Consider the following 19669-nt stretch of genomic DNA (forward strand, 5'->3'; position numbering starts at 1 on the left):
AAGTATCTCCAGAAGATCAGCGAAAGTTTGTGATGATGCCAATTTAGATCATTTCTACCCCAGCCAAATGAAAGAGTGCCGTGCTTGCCAGTGAGTTTGTGGCTGTGGAAAAATCGGCATCAAGCAGGAAAAATTGTAAAGAGATGTCAGGTATTTGATTTCACCAATAACAGCGTCTGTCCACGCCGTGTCACAGAAAATCGACCAAGAGATGATAGCCAGGCATGAGTTTTCAAAACTAATGGCGGCCACGAAGCAGCTGTTGGAAGGCTTGAATCTGCGACTTTTGAACACATTCAATGAAGGTATCGGAGAAAGTTATAACCGGGGAAAACATGGGAGAAAAAAAAAGATGTCTTTATGGTGTTCTGTCTAAAAGAAGGTTGCCTTATTCCTCATTATTTTTAGTACAGGGCACATATGGGACAGGTGTTAAAAAATATTTTTGCTGACTTATTATCTCCATGAAAAATGGAGATATTGTTTTGGGTGTGTCTGTGTGTGTGTTTGTCTGTCTGTTTGTCTGTTTGTGTTTCCGCACTACTGTAGGCAGCATAACTCAGGAACCTCTCGATGGATTACGATGATATTTGGTATGTGGGCAGGTGTTGTGAAGCCGAAGTTAAAGGTCGATTTTGGGCCCCCTGGTATGTGACCTTGGTACTGCAGCAGAACTTCAATTTTTGTATCTTTTGACCTGGACGTGCTGTGGTCTTGATTTTTTGGCGGCAGATAGCTTGTGGTGTAATGAAGACGTGGTGTGGGTTTGGGTCCCCTAGCAGCTTGCTCTGGAACTGCAGGGGCGTTATCGTGAAAATACTCTAAGGAGAATAACTGAACAAAGGAACGATGGATTTCCATGATATTTAGTATACAGGTAGCTTAGACAGAGATGTACACAATGAAGTTCAAATTATGTTAATTAGGACTTAATTTGCATAGCTAATGAGGAAAATCTATATTTGCAGTGTTTGCCACTATCAGAGTCAAAAACATGTAACGTATGTAGTTTATGGAAAGTAGATCATCAACAGATACCAATTATGCAAGTAAATTCCTAATTTGAATAATTAATGCAAAAGCGCCATAATTTATTTAATTGGAAAATTATAGGACAGTCAATATTGCAACATGTGTAAGTTAGATAAAGGTGTTTATGACCAAGCATATATTATGCAAATGTGTAAGTCATTTGCATGAATAGAATTGTTCATGGAGATATGAGGTCTTGGAACTCTTGTTTCTTATGCATTGTTTAAATCTGTTGATGTTGTGTTAAAGGTAGAAATTTTCTTAAGAACTGTGCCAATACATCATTGCCCATAACGTTACTGGATGAAAATGTATCGTTGTCGTTTCTCAAACTTATATAGGAAATCATCCTGAAGCGTGCAGCAGATTTGGCAGAAGCCATCTACAGTATGCCTCGCAACCCGAACCTTCCTGCGCTCACAGGACCCAGGTCTCCCGCAGTCAACAATTCAGTGGGCGCCGGAGGCATGATGGGGATGAACTCCTTTGGTAACCAGTTAGCTGTGAGCGTGCCCGACAACTCCTCTACCAACGGAAACGGCCAAGTTCAGGGTGAGCAAAATACCTTTTTTTGTTCCGAAGTTAACTTGATAACTGTATCCTTAATTTGGGGCTGATTTGAGCCAAATTTGGAAGAAATGTTGGATGCAATACACAAAAACATGCCACCAGAGAATTTATTATCTTAAAGTTGGATTCCCTGTTTTAAGTCAGGTCTACCTGACTTGCTTTGCCAATACTCTTGCTTTAGGGTGGTCCACCAAAAGTGTGACTAATATGTTGGAAGGCCATTGCAGCTGTTACAGAAGTAGTGTTCTTCCTTAGAAGACTGTGTGTAAGGATATCTGTATATACATCTTACCTTTTATCATGTAGCAGAAATGATATCAGGGATAATGGTCTTATTAGAAACTCTTCATAGTTAAATCTACACTTTACGTTCAAATGGTGATTGTTATCCTAACTGGAAAGGCTGGTATAATTGATCAGACTTTTTCCCCCGTTCTAGGATCACACCAGGAATGTCAATAAAAACTAAGAATAATCTTCTATTTACAACTAACACCAAATACCATTGTCAGGGAACGGATCAATATTGTGGAGGAGGCGTTTCAATGGGGCGGAGATGGTATCTCTAAGAGGCTCGTTGGGGGACTCGGATACTGACCTTGTTGTTATCTCCCCTGGCTCAAATCATGATGAACATATCGATGTTGGATCAGCAACATTATTAGGTTATAATTACCTGTCAAACCCAGTTATCAACTTCACATCTTCCTGCTGATTTCTGGTAACCAGTCAACAAGGACCCAGGGACCAAGTCGAGCATGTTTTCACGAGAATTATTATTCAAATCAAGCGGATGTTAGTGCTAAGCCTATATCATACAATATTGGACTAGTGGTAGCATTCCCTCTATAGTTTTCCCAGATGCCTTTACAATGAGGCAGCATGTTCTGTTTGAGTGTTTTGGAACCATTCTGAGCTGAGACATTGCAAGATATTGCTTGGATTATCATAAGCCTGCTCTGTGGCAAGAGGTATTGTAAACCTGCTCTGTGCAAGGCTACGACTGTTAGTGGAGCTCATGTTCAGTGGCGAACGAATATTTAGTCTCTGTATGAAACAAGCAAACAAATCAAAATTATAAGATGGTAATTCGTACATTTGGCCCTCATTATTCTGCATATGCAGGACAAACTATTTACTGCCATTGCAAGCATGTATTTCTGTCGTTTTAAAGATTTTGTGGTCTCAAAACTCCTGTTGCAAAAAAAGCGCAAGGAAACAAAGTTAGACTTGTCATTTTTAATATGTGTAACAAATCATGCTTCCACTGATAATGTAGTTGTAACGAGGTTGAGACTTTGTCCGAGTGCTTACTAGCACCTAAATGTTTTTTTCTGAATAGGGTGCTTTGGTTCTCCATGTTAACAGAGACAGTAAAAGTTGTTGACATGACAATTGTGTTGTAAAACATTAGTGAGGCCTCTGATATTCAACCAATAAGAATGACGGGTTTCCTTTGTAGTGTCATAGCAAGATCAACTGATGTGTTACAAGATCAACCAACATGTTACGAGTATCCAAATTCACAAGACTTCACAGACAGCCAAATCGGCAGAAAAATCCATGCCACTCATGTCTGAAATGTAGCAAATTGCAGGCAAAATTCCCAGGGAAATACTGAAAGAAATACCCTAACTGGCGCAGGGATAGCATAAGGACAGCACAGCGCCACTGTTCCATTCTTTGGGGAGATGCCTGAAATTGTGTGACATCTTTTTAGGAGGAATGCACTGCCATTATTGTATCCAGCACATTGGTTTCATTCTTTAAAGCAAAAACGTAACCAATGATAAAAATGATAGGCTTTGGGACTTATAATCCTGTATTGAGGCAAATGAGCTATGAACAATGGCAACTGTTTCATGAGACCAGACATATCTATCTGGGTGCCCTAGATTATTGCATGAGCAAAAGCACTAGCTTGAATGCTGGATGTTGTTTCTTCATTTGACATTGTCTGTCATACATATAGAGAAAGGGTCAAACATCAACAACCACTCAAGGGACTGATGAAAATGGTTGGTGACTGGGTGGTTTGCTCCAGACTGCAGACAAAAAGAGTAAAATTTGTCAGGACTGTTTAGGTTGGTTTGTGAATGGTTGGCTGCACCAGGTGGTTGATCGGCCAGATTTAACTGTATATTCAAAAGGAATCATCTGCTATATTAAAAGTACATGTAGATCATCTTTTTCTGTCATTTTTATTTTGGTGTTCAAGATGCATTTCCAAAGCTTGTGGTTTGAGATGACAAATCTCAATGTCACAAAGATTACAGCAGTTGTCCTCTAACACATCTTCAGTTGTGTCACATACATGTATGTCTTTTTTCAAATTATACCTGCAGGCTATTGTTTTTGTTTTGTTTTTTCAAATCCACACGAAGGCTATTGTTTAGATACTAAGAGGGCTATCTTTATTTCAACGTTATCAAGAAAACAAACAGAAATTATTGAATTCATTTTCTCTATGTCAGCACCCACCCATGCCTAATCTATAATTCCCTGAGTGGGGATAGGGGCTGCTTCAAGCCTGTTTCTGCCAGATTAAAGAGCCCTGGAAAAAAATAGGGGCCTTATCTGATTTCTATGTGGGCTGTGTGCAAGGAGTTACTTCAGATCCATTATTTTCTGCATTGGCAGGCATTTTGTTTGAAGTCGGCTGCCGTCATTCAACCAGTAAGTTGCAAAATTAAGCATGATATTATCTACCCTTTGCGAAGGCTGATATCCCTATCTCAAACATGTAAAAACTAGCTTTGTCAACATTGAAAACCCCCCCTGGCAACTTCTCTGGCTAGTCAGCCCTGTGAAGTGACGTTTGCTGTTTTTTTTATTAACATTTGGCCATTTTAACCCCATTTTCTTTCCTGCCGATAAATGCTGCTAAATGGAAATCGGCCCGAGGCATTTTCAATCAAAATGCATTTCCTCTGTCAGAAGTGGGATCCCGGGAGATTTGCCTTTATGCACAACATTGAGTCATTTCAAGGCAGATAAGGAAGTTGAGTAATATCATCATGGCGTGTTAGAGTTATGATTCCATTCCTGGCAGAGCACAGCAAGAACGCTAGCCTGCCGCTGACACCCATTTTATGGAGGTCAACATGTGAATATTCACTGATACCTCTGCAACAAGAGTGGACTTAATGGCATAATAAAGCGCCACATGGCCATGTATTTCCCTTATTACAGGCAAATCATAGTTACATGCATATTGCCATTGCATCACTAAAAGGGTAGCAGACTTTGCATTTGCAAGTTGGCTTGGATACATCTTGGTTGTAGAGGGCAAGAGAAAGTGTGAAAGACGTATATCACATGTGGGAAATAGAGGTCAAAAACTTTTGAGACATGCCTACGGCAGGAAGGTTGAAAAACATGTTATTGAACTACTTCATACAATTCCTTATATAAAATATGTTTAGGCCACACCAGTTTTTTTTTGCTTCTCAGAATAGCCTCTCCTGTTTTCCCATTTTGAAGAAGAAAAAAAATGGGGTCACTATTCCCATTCACAAATTTTTACTTACGATTTTACTATTTGTTCAGTTGTAAAACTCAATAGCCAAGCCTGCACATACCTAAAAAGTGTGATCACATGTTATTGTAAGTTATAATTTTTCATTTATTACAACTATTTCTCGATATCAATTCATATGTTACATAGCAAAGGTAATTTTGTTACTGAAATTATAGTACTAGATCAAAGAAAGGGGTTCATTGCATAACATGTAAAGCTGAATAATCCTCTTATTCTTTATGTTATGTACCGGTAAACCATTATCTTCACCCCAGACTATTTGGAAAAAAAATAAAAATTTCGCCCTGTCGCTCCAATTTTTTCTGAAAAAATCTGAGAAGCAACAAATAAAATTGATGTGGCCTTAGAATAACATAATTTTTAGGATTTGAAGAAAATAACTGTTTAAATAACAGATGGTTCATTGTGCTGTGACAACAATGAAACTCGCATTTCGCGACGAACATTTGTGTTCAGAAATGAAATCATTATTGAGCTGGCTTATTTTGTGTTGGTTTATTCATCAATAGGGGCATCTAATCTGGTAGTGGCCCCACCTGCTTCTATGCTTCCCATCCAGCTGTTATAACATCAGCCACATGACTAATGCCATACAGGCCTGTCATTGTTACTAATGTATGGTTAGTCATCCAACAGAGACAAAGAGATGTTCCAATGGCCTACATTGTACATGGTGCTATTATCAAATCCAGCTTCAATTTGAAGTTTCAATGTTAAAAACCCCTCTTTTATGTATGATTGCAAGTGATGAATTTCAATTTATTTTATTCAACTTATTGAGCTAAAAGCAGAATGTGCAAAGGAAGCCCTCTCATCCAAAACATGAATACAAGTGTAAAACAATTACATTGAATACATTAAGAATATAAAATGGATAATGGAAAACAATCAAGAGGAAACAAGTTGGAGTACATTGAAAATTGCATTTGTGGTTCCAAATTGCTGCTACCAGTTTATCTTATACCGTTAACTCACAGAGGCTTTTTTGTCTTTGTACTGCAGGTTTTGTTCCAGTCTTTACTTACTCTGGTCTGAAAGAGGATTGTGCAGAGCAGACAAACCATGGCAAGTGATGTTTCATTTTCAAAGTGTTGATCATGAGCTATGTTGTTGTTTTTGTTGAAAATAGAAAACTCATAAAGCCCAAACATCTTGAACAATGATTCAGGGAGCTTAAGTTTGTTTGTAATCTTGGTATTTTGGAAAATTCAGGACTTGAGGTAACTGAGTTTTTGTGTCACAAAGGAAATACAATGACATGTGTTTTGAAACTATAAAAGTCTTATGTGGTTAATAGTTAGATATTGTTAGAAACATGAAAATTATGTTGCCCAAACATCTTGGTTTGACACAATACTGTAAAAGTATTTTAGTTCGCGCTGATTTTAGTTTGCGTGGGCTAAGCTAACCTTGTTTAATAGTAGTAGTAGGGGGTATTAGTATTAGTACTATTTGATTAGGTAGGTAGTAGAAAAAAAGTATTTAACAATGAGTCTTTGCACATACAACAGGCTACTCCAGGCAGAGTAACAGTGTCTCTCCCCGTGGTTATGGCGCCAGCACGCCGCACAGTACCAACGGCAGTATCAGCTCATACTCTACATCGGTGTCCGGCCTTAACGGTTACGGAAGCAACGGCAATCTGTCCAACATGCCCGTCCCGTCCTCTCCAGGGTTTCTCAACGGCTCCACCAGTAAGTATCCCCTACGTGTGACCTCTGACCTTTCCCAGTTTGCAAGTCTTGCAGGTCCCAAGTGTGCAACAATCCATTTCTTATTCTGAAAATTTTGTCTCCTCTCTCTCTCTCTCTCTCTCTCTCTCTCTCTCTCTCTCTCTCTCTCTCTCTCTCTCTCTCTCTCTCTCTCTCTCTCTCTCTCTCTCCCTCTCTCTCTTTCTCTATCTATTTATATATATATATATACATATATGTATGTATATATGTATATGTATTCCTTGTAACTATGATAAGTACAGGGGTAAAAGATGGGGCATCACGTGGGTCATTTTTGTCTGTTTGTAAATGCTTATCACCAAAAAGCAATGCATGCCACTTAAAAGATAGAGTGTAGCTTTGCAATTTTACTTTCTTTTTGCTTTTCTTTATTATTCGTTCAGCATAATAACTCCCATTTGCTTTACAGCTACTTATGCCTCTTCCATTTTCTTTGTTCCCCCTTCTGCCATAGTTCCCTCTTCACCCACGATGCCCCCTACCCCAAGCAGTCTGGCCACAAATGCAAGTACGCCAGGGATTTTCTCTTTCTCGCCAGCCAACATGATCTCGGCTGTCAAACAGAAAAGTGCGTTTGCACCCGTTGTCCGTCCCCAATCCAGTCCATCCCCTGCTGGAGCAAGTTCAAATGGAACTGGCTTGCAAGGAGGGTGGACTCCGACCATCCCGTCAGCCGTCTGCTAAAAGTGAGCACTCCTTCTTCATTTACCATTTTTAACTTGTTTGTGGATGTGTATGCCTGCAGTGACACACAGTAGATCAGACTTTTCTTGATTAAGTGTTTGATCATTCAGAACCTTGTAGTGCCTTGTGGCACATAGGGTAGCAGGTTGCTGCCTCAGTAGCAGGGTATATTTTTACAGAGAGGGGTTGGTAGCCCTTCTTGTTACTTGTACTTGCGGCACCGCCTTGAACACAGAACCTTTTTATGTCCCTTCTGGGTGCATTACCAGATACAAAAGGGAAGCTATACAAGTCTTCATCAACAGTATTCACAACAAGCTCTCACTTTTGACCAAGTAACAATATGCATAGACTATAATCAAGGAGGTTATATAATGTACCTACTCATTGAATACATTACTCAAACACATGATGACCAAATTAATTGAAATAACAGTTAGGTAATTATTCTTAACAAACAAGCTGATAAAACTAGAGACCTGTGGCCACTTGTTTCTGTGTTTGTTTTTTTCCTGTTTATAAAGTATCCATAATGAAATTAACCAGAATTGCCCATCTGGCAGCTAAAGCTGCCCGATTATCTGGTGCAGCAGATTTAGATCAAGTGTGGGTAGTTCAGGGAATGTTCTGGACAGTCAAAATTACAATACGTTTCTCACTGACACTGTGTGTCCCTGGAATATCCATTGGACTAACATGTTCGTCTCTTAGAGACAGATCAACAACCGTTTCCCCCGCTGTTACCTCATCTTATCAAACACAAACTGGGAGCCTTTGAAGCATGATCAGTTCATCTTCACCCATCCATTAGATACAATCACAGCGTCCCAATAGCCACCATTACTTCAACAGAACAGGGCTAAGTACCATCATTAACCTGTTGTTGAACAAGGAAGGGAAGACTTGGTATGTCATTATGCTTTCTTACAGCAATCAATTATTTTTCCTTAAGTCCTTACTTGAGAAAATTAAGTAATCTGTGAGTTTTTAGCCCGTCACATTTTGGCACTTTTGCCACAGTAATACAACCCCGGACTAACCTAAAAATAGCGGGGATCGATTTGAGACAGTCAAAGCAGATGGAAGGGGGTTTATCGGTGATCAATCTCTCTCATCTACATGTAAGCTGATGAAGAATTTTGATCTTGCGCTGATTACCTTGATGATGAGAGACAAGATGGGAAATGAAAGTTGGAGACGAGGGCATCTCCAATAGAGTACAAATATCCACTTGATCTGTAATGGGGCGCCCGACACAACACGAGGTGGAATAATTCCACTATCTCCCCAATTGTGTTCCTTCAATGGAGCAATTAATGGACGTTTGTCGAGGAGTGAGTGAACCGCACTCGAGATGGGCTGGCCTGGCCAATGATGTTTTAAGAAGAGCTATTGTTGATAACATTCCCTACCCATTGTGGCCATAACGCAATATCATTAGGGATGATATATTAGAAAAATTGTGCACAGGAGGCCAATAAGGCAGAAATATGAGACCCCAGAGACCGGCTGGCTCAGCCCACTTCCTACTCAAGCTCCAACATGCAGGTAACAGCTCATTTCACTCATCTGCCAAATGGCAGCTTCAGCGAGAACATTCTCCCATGGAAATTCACGACTCTGTCAGGTGGCATTATCCTGACCGCCTTAATAAGGCAGAAATATGAAATTCTGAGCAGGTTTGTAAAACCAATCATGCAGGCGGCACTTTGAAAACACCCTGTCTTATTTACTGGAGCTTGCCGAACTTTGACCCTGGATTCTTATAGAGATGAGGGGTATTGATTTGCGTGAGTAGCATGCATGGGGCTGGGCAGCAGAGTTTGACAGGCAGCTTGGGGAGCTCAGGCTCTTCTGCCAGCTGGCATACCTGCAATTCCCTCCTGTGGCCTGCCAAAGAAAATGTTTGTTCCCTGCTTTCTACATTATCTACTGAACGGTCCTGTCAAATGTAAGGGTATCGGATGACACATTTTTAACATTTACAGATAAGAAAAAAAATATAATTGATATAGTTGCCTTCTGCCATCTTTTGGGAAGGACTTTTCAATATGGGACCATGTAATGTTGTGTAAACAATTCTTCTGCCCACCCAAACTTTAAGGCAACTTCTCAAATTAACTATTAGTGACAACTTTGGCTCATTTGCTTGCTGCAGAATATGATATTTTTTTGCCCATTTCAACCAACATATAATATTAAATCTTCCCTCAGTGTTTTTGACAAGAAGCTTCAAGCCCTGAAAGTCATAGTTCAGGATTTTTTAAATGTTTTATGTTGAAGACCTGGTCTGTAGTTGCTTGTCTCAGCTACTCGCCAGCTGTGCGTCACTGCAGGCTGTTGTTTTTTGTATCAAATACAAGCAGATTTAATTTATGTTACAATCTGTTTTTGCATTTCAAGTTACAATGCACTGCAAGTTAGTTGTTGTTGTTGTTAAGGGTGACATGACCGTGAGATTTTGGTACCAGAATATGATGTGTTGTACCTGATATAGATAGGTGTATTGGAGTACATAAGCCCCCGTCACAATTCTAGAATTGAGCACGGCGAGCTCCAAGTGGGTTCATCTACAGGTTGCCCGTAGCTCCCCCAAGCAATGACCAACACTCTGCCAATACTCGGGCGGCAATCCCGCGATTTTAGACCTGTTTTTTATAGGTCGGAGGTGGCCTGAACACTTCGGCTTCGCACAAGCTTCAATCAGGCTTCCTACAATAATCGGATGACCGTCGTCAGTGTCTCGCCTGACTTAAGAAAAAATTGGGCGTACTTCGGGCTAGTGTCAAAATATAAGATGATAAAGACTATTGTGTTTACTTGTCAAAGAATGCTGCCTAACTTTATGATAAAAGACATTTTCGTTTGGTGGAAATCGTAGTATTTACGTTAAGCTGACCAGTCTGTTGACTTTGTGGCTCCTGTGTGGTAGCATTTGAATTGTTCTATCAGAAAATTCCTGTTTATAATTATAATATTTTCATTGTGCCCGTCCACTCCACTCATGGCCTAAATATTTCCCACAACTCAGAAATCAAAGATGATCCAAATATTGACTTTTTACCAGGTTAATTAGTCGAGTTTGACTTCAACATGTCAAAGAGAGGGTACCATCTCTTTGGGAAATTCTAATTATTAGTGTTTGACAGGCGTCGCCTGAGCCCTGTCCAATATGTGATGGCAGATTTTCAGCGAAAATATGGTCGACGCTTGGGCGATTTTGAAATATATCAGCCGGCCTACACTTGATTTGTGATGCCGGCTTTAGCAGGCTGTACAGGTCTGACTTTTTTTGCTTATAATGTGCTTTTTCCCCCCTGTTAGTACCTGGTTCCTTGTAAGCTACTTTCGTAGCTGTGTCTTGTAAGTAGCCTTACAACAAAGTGGCTTTTAATACAAGAAACCAGGTTCAGGACTGATATGCAATCAGAAAAAAGCACACTTAAAGCCACAAAAAAAGCCCAACCTGTAAAGTCTGCAAAAGAGACAAGTGATATTTGAGTGTGATGTTGCAACCAAAGGCAAGTAGTGCATTTAGGTTGTTTTACATGTACATGATTTTATTGAACACTACTTTAAGTTAGAATTAAAAATCAGTGTTTGGAGAACAATGTACTTCATTAACATTCAACATTGCAAGACATTTGTGTATTTACGATGTACTGCCTAAGACTTGTCTGAAATTTATAACCATGTAAATGAAGACCAAGTTACTGACTAAACGATGCTTCACTTCACTCCACAGCAGGCCTGGCACTATGAGAAGACGAGGGTTTGCAGCATCTATAAGCCATTCACTTGGACTGTACACATTCCCCCTTCATCTTACCATAGAGACAGCACTCTCTTGTGTGATTCTCCAAAAGCAGCTATGAAGATGGTCACTCATAGTACCGATTTACACGGACAGAAGTCACACTACAATAGACTCTTAACCCAACTCAAGAATTGCTGGTCAACTTTCACCCAACCAGGACAGGGTTGTATTACCAAATATCTTCCAACCAAAAAAGCTCACTGTTTTCAAAAACACACTTAAATGCTTCACACCTCTGGAGCATCCGAAAAAACTTTATTTCTGTTGTTTGAATTTTGTTTGGGGTGAAAAAACAGTGAGTTAGGTAGTACTGTACTTACTGAGCAGGAAAAACAGATTGGGACATGTAAGTTGGGTAAGGATGTTCAGAAATGGTGGGCAGCTCCAGGGAACACCAAGAGAATGGAGACAATTTAGTGTACAGACAAAGTTGCTACTATTTGTACACTTTAGTTGTGTATCTCTTCAGTGTCATTTAGATTTTATGTCAGTCCCTTATGAAAAACCGTCCATTGAAGGCATGAATACCTCATATTTCATATGGAAGCCATATCATTCCAAAAAGAAATCTCTACATATTGTCATTCCCAAAGCTTCTCATATTCTGAATTTCGGTATCATTCCATCTCGATATTATCACTCATTATGGTGCACTTGGTAAGGATTTTTGTTGTTGTTGACTTGTTAATTCCTGATTTATGAAGCTAGAATTAGATAATAAAAAAGTTACTTATTGGACATTGGATGACTTTAGTATTTAGTAGTGTTATATAGCAATAGTATAGGAGGGAAAATTGCCGCAAAGACAAAACCATTCTTTTGCTCAGTCCAGTCGACATTTCAATGAACTCTTGTTAGAAGTGAGTTTAAATATCTGTGTGTGAAAAACTTAAGCCCCAGTATAGCCATGTAGACAAGAGCAGACTTGTATATTTAGATATTTGCACCTTTGTGTACTTTACTACATTTGTAACCATGTAATATAGCCTTTTGGCACAGGACTAATATTTTGCCTTTGCACTCTCTCTCTCTCTCTCTCTCTCTATATATATATATATATACGGTAGATGTAGCAACGACTAGCTATGTTTCATGAAAGGGTAACTGTTTTTAAATGTTGTTCATTGTATCTACAATTACAGCTGTTGTACTGTAGCTCTACTAACTCTACATTATTTAGTCGGTGTCTTATGCTGTTGGAACTGTAGTTGTCATGTCTCTCCCAGACAGCAGTATACTCAAACATGTCACAGTAAGCATTCAAAAACAAATATGTGTAATATTTATTGTATATTAAGGTATTTATGTTACAGCTTTTGTTGTGTTCATGGCAATCAGTAATACCATTGTAATTGATCTTTTATGATTGCTACATTACCAATATCTCTCACATTTTGCATTTTACATGAAAGAAATGTTTTATTTTTGTACATGTTTAAGTTAAGATTGTACAGGTATTTTACTTGTAACTTTTTAAATGTTGACACACAGTCATCTTTTTATCACAAGCCATAATCCAAAAACACCTTGTGAAATGCAGGCCTCTTCGTGCAATATTCGGAGGTAGTTTTCTGGTTAACGTAGTGTTGCAGGGTTAAACATTTGTTGTCTTTTAAATTGAATCAGGTTGTAGACTAAGTGAAACACTTGGTTCACATCTACAGCAGTTGATGCTGCCTCTACTTAAGAAGGCTGTGGAAATAACCCAGCATTAACTGTTTTTGATGACATGTGTCCAGTTTAGATTGTCAGATGCTTAAGACTAGATAGTTTTGGTGCAACTTCTAGAATGGTAATGTTACACACATTCAAGCAGACAAGGTCCAATATTGTTGCTTTTGTTGAACAATCACTGTCGTGGTGCATCATGCATACATCTGTATAGGCCATGGACAGGTATAGTGATATTAGAAGTATGTTTTTTGAACAATCATGGAATTCCAGATTTTTCAGCATTTGCTGGTTAATGTTTATTGATCTTTATTAACTGTTTTCGAGTTGTGTCAGGTAGAGTGCCAAAACAAAGTGAATTTTTTGACACAGAACACATGGATTTTTCAACTCCCTAGAATTTGGCCAACATTTGCAAATATCGAGACTACAACCTGTTGTTGTTGTTGTTTACACCTCTGTACCATGAGTTTGCGGGGCTCTTGTGTTGACTTTTCATGTCATAAAGTAAATAAATTTCATCTCTTAGCTGATTCGATAGTGACCAACTATTTTAGGAAACTTTCATTACCAAATGGTGATGACTTATGAAAACAGTACAGGAGTGTTGTACTGTTAGTTTCATGGTTTAGCTCCACCGTTTTAAGAGTCAGGACAACAGACCCCAGACCCAAATGTCACTAATAACAGTAACCATGTATATCTCACCCTGATTGTTGCTTGTAAATTGCCACATCCTTGTGTTTGTTCAACTCGTGTATCACTGTGTGTTTAAAGCTATGGTGTCGTGCAGTTTTATACTCTACTTTTTGATTCTTGTAAGACGTGTGATGATGAGAGCCTCCGACGAGTCCGTCGGACTTATAACCAAGTGAAATGATGTAAAGTGATGACAGTTCTCTGTTCAATATGGCTCCTGAAACTCAAGTTGGAAATAATAAGTCCATGTTTTGTGAAATCTGACTGTCCTAGTGATTTTTGCTGTGAATGTTTAATACAGACACAGTTGGAAGAAAATGCTAGAAGTAAGGGATTTCCAAATATCTCTGATGTTCTGGAAAATTTCCTCTGGCTAAACAAAATTTAATTTGATTAAAATTGTAGAAGGCCTTTGCTGGCTTTTACCAGTCATATAAAAGCATTAGTTTTAGTCATCAGTTTTAGTAGCACATGTAGTTAATAATAATAGCAATTCTGTAATTAGTGTAAGATTGTATTTCTGGATGGGGGTTCATATTCCCACCATGCCAACTTGGTAAATATTACCTTGATCTACAGTCAGATAATGTGATCATAATGCAAGCTCACCAATTTGCTGGTAAATTATTCAAAATCCCATTTTTCTGACAAATCATTGGAAAGTTCATTCAAGTTAGAAGAAAGTGTCTTTTCCTCAACCATTTCAACATCATGCAACCATTGGGGTGCAATAAAGAACTGAGCAATTTTAAAAGTGAATGGTTAGTTGAGCCTTTTATTGTCCTCTTATACTGTTCCTGAAAGACATAGGCTTGAAAACTGACACTCACCTACAAACTCAGCCTAACAAAATGTGAAGTGCGTAGTTTTCATGAATTGGTCCTATAACGAAGAAAATTTGTAACCTTATGTTACAAGGTAATATCGAAATATACAACAACTATCCAACTTGGATTTATGCTTATGGATAAACAGAATTTTTTGCTTTGCACAAATGGGCCATTTTCTACTTTGTTCAGACCCATGTAGTCCCTAGTAGCACATAGGGCAGCAAGTTTTTTTGCTATTTCAGTAGCGGGGTATATTTTTTACAGTGAGGGGTTGCTAGCCCATTCCCTTAAGCATGCTTAAAGGAACCACCTTGAATACAGGACCCCCATTTTTCACTACCTCAAATTTGTCATTCTCCATCATGCTGCCAGTAACTCAATGCAAATAAATGTAATATATTACACTAGAAAGGCAATAACTTATCTCTTTTTAAAGAATTTCCAATTGATTTACCAACACAATGAAGACAAAAGCAAGTGCATACTGTAAAAGTTAAGTTGATGTTACAAAATTATGGTAGTCCCTCATTACTTATGCCAGTAACATACCAATCTGCATGAATTGTACCTTAGCAGCATTGATTTCCAGTTGAGATAATGTAACATGTTATTATTAAAAAGGTAGTAAGGTGGTCTTGTGTGTAGGGCTGTAGAATTAGAATCTAAAGATTCTGGGTTCGAATCCCTCACAGGCCCCAATGTTGTGCTCTTTGAAAAGGCCCTTTACACCTATTTCCTCTCTCTACTCAGGTGAAAATGAGTACCTAGCTTTGGTTAGGGACGCAAGGTCAGAGTTCCCGTGTTTGAGGAGAGCCACACCTCAAGCATGTTAAGGCCACACCAATTTTTTTTTTTGCTTCTGGCCTGTCTGTTTTTTAAGAAAAAAATTGGGTCGCTATTCCCATTCACAAATCTTAACTCCCAATTTTACTATCTGTTCAGTTGTAAAACTCCATAGCCACCGAAATAGATTATAAAGGCCTGCACATACCTAAAAAGTGTGGTCACATTGATCATAAGTTATAATTTTTCATTAATTAAAACTATTTCTCAATATCAATCCATAAATTACATGGCAAAAGGTAATTTTGTTATGAAATTATAGTACTAGATCAAAGAACGGGGTTCATTGCATTAAAACGAGCCATACAAAGCTGAAAAATGAATAATCCTCTTATTCTTTATGTTATGTAAACCCTCATCTTCCCCAGACTGTTTGCAAATTTTTTTTTTTCCATCGCTCCAATTTTTTTCTGAAAAAATCCGAGAATCAACAAATAAAATTGGTGTGGCGAACACGGAAAAGAATAGGGGTCTATCTCAGTGTGAGTGGATCAAACCTTACAGTCTTGAATTATACAGCTTCTACTTGCCCGTTTTGCAGGATGGTATATGGACATTTTCTAACAAGTTACTAATCTGCATAAGTAAGTTTCCTTATTCTGTTAGATTTTTGTTTATTATATTTGGTGTTGTTTTTCCCCAATGGATTGATACAAGAAAAAGCAAATTTATCAAAATATTTCAGGGAGGTTGGAGGTCTCTGAACTCAAGTTGAGGTACCTAAAAAGTGGTGTAAATTCGTACATTTCTTCCATCATCCTTTTTTCAAAAGTTCCCAACAAAAGCATGCCTGCATCATGACCATAGCTTGTTCATAACAAAAGATACAAGCACTGGCAGTTATTCAGACTTGCTCTTCGTTCAGTCAACACTTATTGACATAAAATTGAATATCAAATCAATTCACAACTTACCAATTTCAGATAGGAATACCTGCCTTACTTAACATGCATGACTTGCATGAAAAGATATGAAATCTCAAAGAATTTAATGTAAATCAGTCATGCAAATATGACTACAGACTAACGGGGGGGCGCCCTAACATCGCACGCGCCCTAAAATCACACGGATTGCTTACTGATCTTATTATACATAAGTACGGCGTGTTTGTGACCACTGACTATGTTTATAAGGAAGGTAAATAAAACAAGCATTCAACATATACAAATACATGTAACTGTTACATATTCATTTCTTGTTTTGTCGAAAAATAATGTTTTGACAACAAAGATGGTAGCGCTGAATAGAGCCTGTCACTGCGTAAAGACGGCCCGCGCCTCTAAATATACAACCTGTACCAAGGAGACACACAACTATCATACACATAAGAAATATAACTTCATGAAACTCTAAGAACTTGGGTCCTAAGTGTTTGCCGAGTAGAAAACCGACCAAAGAAAAACAACGTAAACATTGCCTCGTCTGGCGAAATTTTTCCCCGCCTTTTTTTCTGGCCTTAATGGTGGCGGGACGAGTTGACGCACAGCGAGGTCCAGAGATGTGTTACGCTCTAACATGTCATTGGTACCTTCTATAAAAAAGTAACTGAATACAGAGATGGCGAAGATATTTGCCAATGAGCAGACGGAGTGTTGTAGATGTAAGTGGTGCCGTTTCTTCGTAATGATTTTGTCACGCATTCACTACGTACGTCGGGTGCCGCGTACGTCGTCAGTGCGTAGTAGTAGCCGATTAAATTACGCAAATTGGGTCCTTTTCTAAAGCTACCTACACCTTCAATATGACATTTATAGCATTTACCGTAAGGGAAATATGAAGTTGCTGCATAAATTATGCAGATGAGGTCCTCATTAGCATACATCCCTCATGTACATCCCGGTGTATTCACATGTCCTAAAGGTACCTACACTTCCAATATGGATCTGTAGCATTTACCGTAAGGGTAATACCAGTTTCTGCATAGATTATGCAAATGAGGTCCTCATTAGGATAATTTACATCCAGGTGTATTTACCTTTTCTAAAAAAGGAATATAATGATTTCAGGGCTTTTGGGTCATACTATAGACTCTATAGACAGCATAACTCGAGTGATTTAAAATGGATCCTTATGATTCGTGAATAATTTCATCAGATTGATGAATGATTTAATAACAAAGTTGCAAGTAGTAACATAACAGCCGGTGTTCGATGACTGTCTGTCATGTCTTCTTCAGGGCAATAATGACTGGTTCACATGACTATATAGACAGCATAACTCGAGTTCATTGTTTTTATTGATTTTCAAAATAAGAAAAACTAGAAAGGCAACATTTGCACGAGCAAATACAACATGTGTCGCCCATTTCCCTTCCCATGCAAAAGCGACTGTTCTAATGCAAAAATGAAGCATTCCAAAATAACGTTTAAGTATTATAAAGTAAGACCATGTAATGACCATTTTAAATATCAACGCCATCCAGGCTTACGTTTGTTGTATGTCTGCAATGTTGGTATTTGAATGACAATGACAATGAACTTGATTGCATATTCATGCCCAACATGGGCTAAATGCATTAGGTAACATGAAGTAAAACAAAAGGAACATTGTGCTATATTCCATCTAAATCTACAGAGTCTCTTCTCTCTTCTTGAAACATTTGTACAAAAATTCACATAGTTTTTCAATTATATCGTAGTTTCTAGAAGACATAATACATGTGACTAACTCGTCATTTGTAAGATGCGCATATTTCATGTCTAGTTGTATGGAACTGACAAGGGATCTGCGCATTGCTGAGTATAGTGAGCATTCTAAAATAAAATGTATTTCATCTTCTATACAATCATTGTCACAGAATGTACACATTCTGTTACTTGGTGGAGTCTGGTTGTTCCTACCAACTTCAATTTGCAGTGGATGATCGCTGATCCTTAGTTTAGTCATAGCTCGGCGATAGTTAAATTTTGTATAACTAGATATTTTTCTTTTTCATATGTAATCTTAAATATTTTGTAAGTTCTTAATTTGTTTCCATGCTTCCCTTTTTCACCACTAGAGTTCAGTTGTGAGTAAAAATGTTGAAGAAAGTTGTCTTTTAGCCTTTGTTTCAGATTGAGCGGATAGCGTGTTTCGATCTTTGTTAAGTAAAAGGTAGGCAAAGCCTGACTCCTCCAAGATTTTACTAATATTTGAAAGCCAGCATGTAATCTTACACCTATGTAAGTCCTGTTGTACTAAAAATGCTTCATACTGTAAGCTATCTTTCGGCATTTCTCTAACTAATCTTTTATAGTATGAATAGATTCTAGTATATACTTCAATCCAGAGGGGATATCTACCGAGCTCAGCTCTTGTGGCAAGGTTGCTGGCATTTTTTTCTTACGCCCAGGGTTGCCTTAAAGAATTTGAGATGCATTTGTTCAATTGGAGAATTATCGTTCAGCCCAATCACCATAAGTTAATATTGGAATAAAGAATTGAATTGAAGACCAGTCAGAAATGGATCTCTCCCAATTTGAAACCCTATGCATGGGTTGGCTCTTCCAGGCACCCATATTCATACTGGACCATTCAAAAAGACACCTCCTCCAAAAAACCTGGACCTTTTTGATAGTCAACCAAGACCAAAATTGAATTTTTTTAGATGTCCCCGGCCCCTCATACAAGAATGGCTTCTTCCATAGGTGTATGGACCAACACATATCATGCAAATTTCAGAATGTAAACAACTAGAATCTTGCTGAAGATCTAGATTTCTTCTGCGGAAGAATTTCCGCAATCCGGGAGTCCAGACAACTTTGCATTACGCAGCCAACAGTTCTTCGGAACCAACTCAGGTTTTGCAAAAGTTTCACAAATTTCTGCTAAACGTACCGCAAATTTCTGATGCGTATTTCGTGACATGTACTGTAACACTGACACATATCACCATTAAAACAAGAGCTTTTTCCCTCCCTCTAGAAAGCTGGCTTCTCTGGCCTGGCTGTGAACACTGCTCTGACTGTCAGATAGTGTGTTTGCAGAGGTCGTTGGCCCGTATGTCAATGTTGGTGCTTGGGTGATTGTGAAAAAAGTAAATAATGGCGATTTTGGGTTATTTTACTATTAGTAAATGCCAATTTTATGAATACTACCCCTACAGCATGATTTTAAAGGCAAAAGTTTGACAAAACTGTATATGACAGGGCAGAAAAAAAAATGCTGTTCTGAGGTTTACCACCTAGACTTTCCTCTCATGGGTGGCATTAGCATTCTGATGCTTTGATAATGTGTGAGGGCCCACAGAAGGAGGTTCTCATTAAATTAT

At 38.5% G+C, this 19669-nt stretch overlaps 1 protein-coding gene across 11 annotated transcripts in view; it reads left to right on the plus strand.

Moving 5' to 3' along the window:
- LOC136431416 (transcription factor COE3-like) overlaps window positions 1-14006 on the plus strand; it is a 93074-nt gene extending 79068 nt beyond the window's left edge. For 10 of the 11 annotated variants that reach the window (XM_066422783.1, XM_066422784.1, XM_066422781.1 and 7 more), the window contains 5 exons: window positions 1374-1584; window positions 6146-6208; window positions 6655-6837; window positions 7331-7562; window positions 11306-14006. In XM_066422783.1, coding sequence (XP_066278880.1) covers window positions 1374-1584; window positions 6146-6208; window positions 6655-6837; window positions 7331-7560 — 687 coding nt within the window. In that variant the 3' untranslated portion in view covers window positions 7561-7562; window positions 11306-14006. The remainder of the gene's footprint in view (window positions 1-1373; window positions 1585-6145; window positions 6209-6654; window positions 6838-7330; window positions 7563-11305) is intronic. The other variant, XM_066422788.1, reaches the window with a different exon arrangement.
- The last annotated feature ends 5663 nt before the right edge of the window (window positions 14007-19669 follow it).

The sequence above is a fragment of the Branchiostoma lanceolatum genome, chromosome 3 (assembly GCF_035083965.1).
Source record: "Branchiostoma lanceolatum isolate klBraLanc5 chromosome 3, klBraLanc5.hap2, whole genome shotgun sequence".
In the NCBI taxonomy this organism is placed as follows: domain Eukaryota; kingdom Metazoa; phylum Chordata; class Leptocardii; order Amphioxiformes; family Branchiostomatidae; genus Branchiostoma; species Branchiostoma lanceolatum.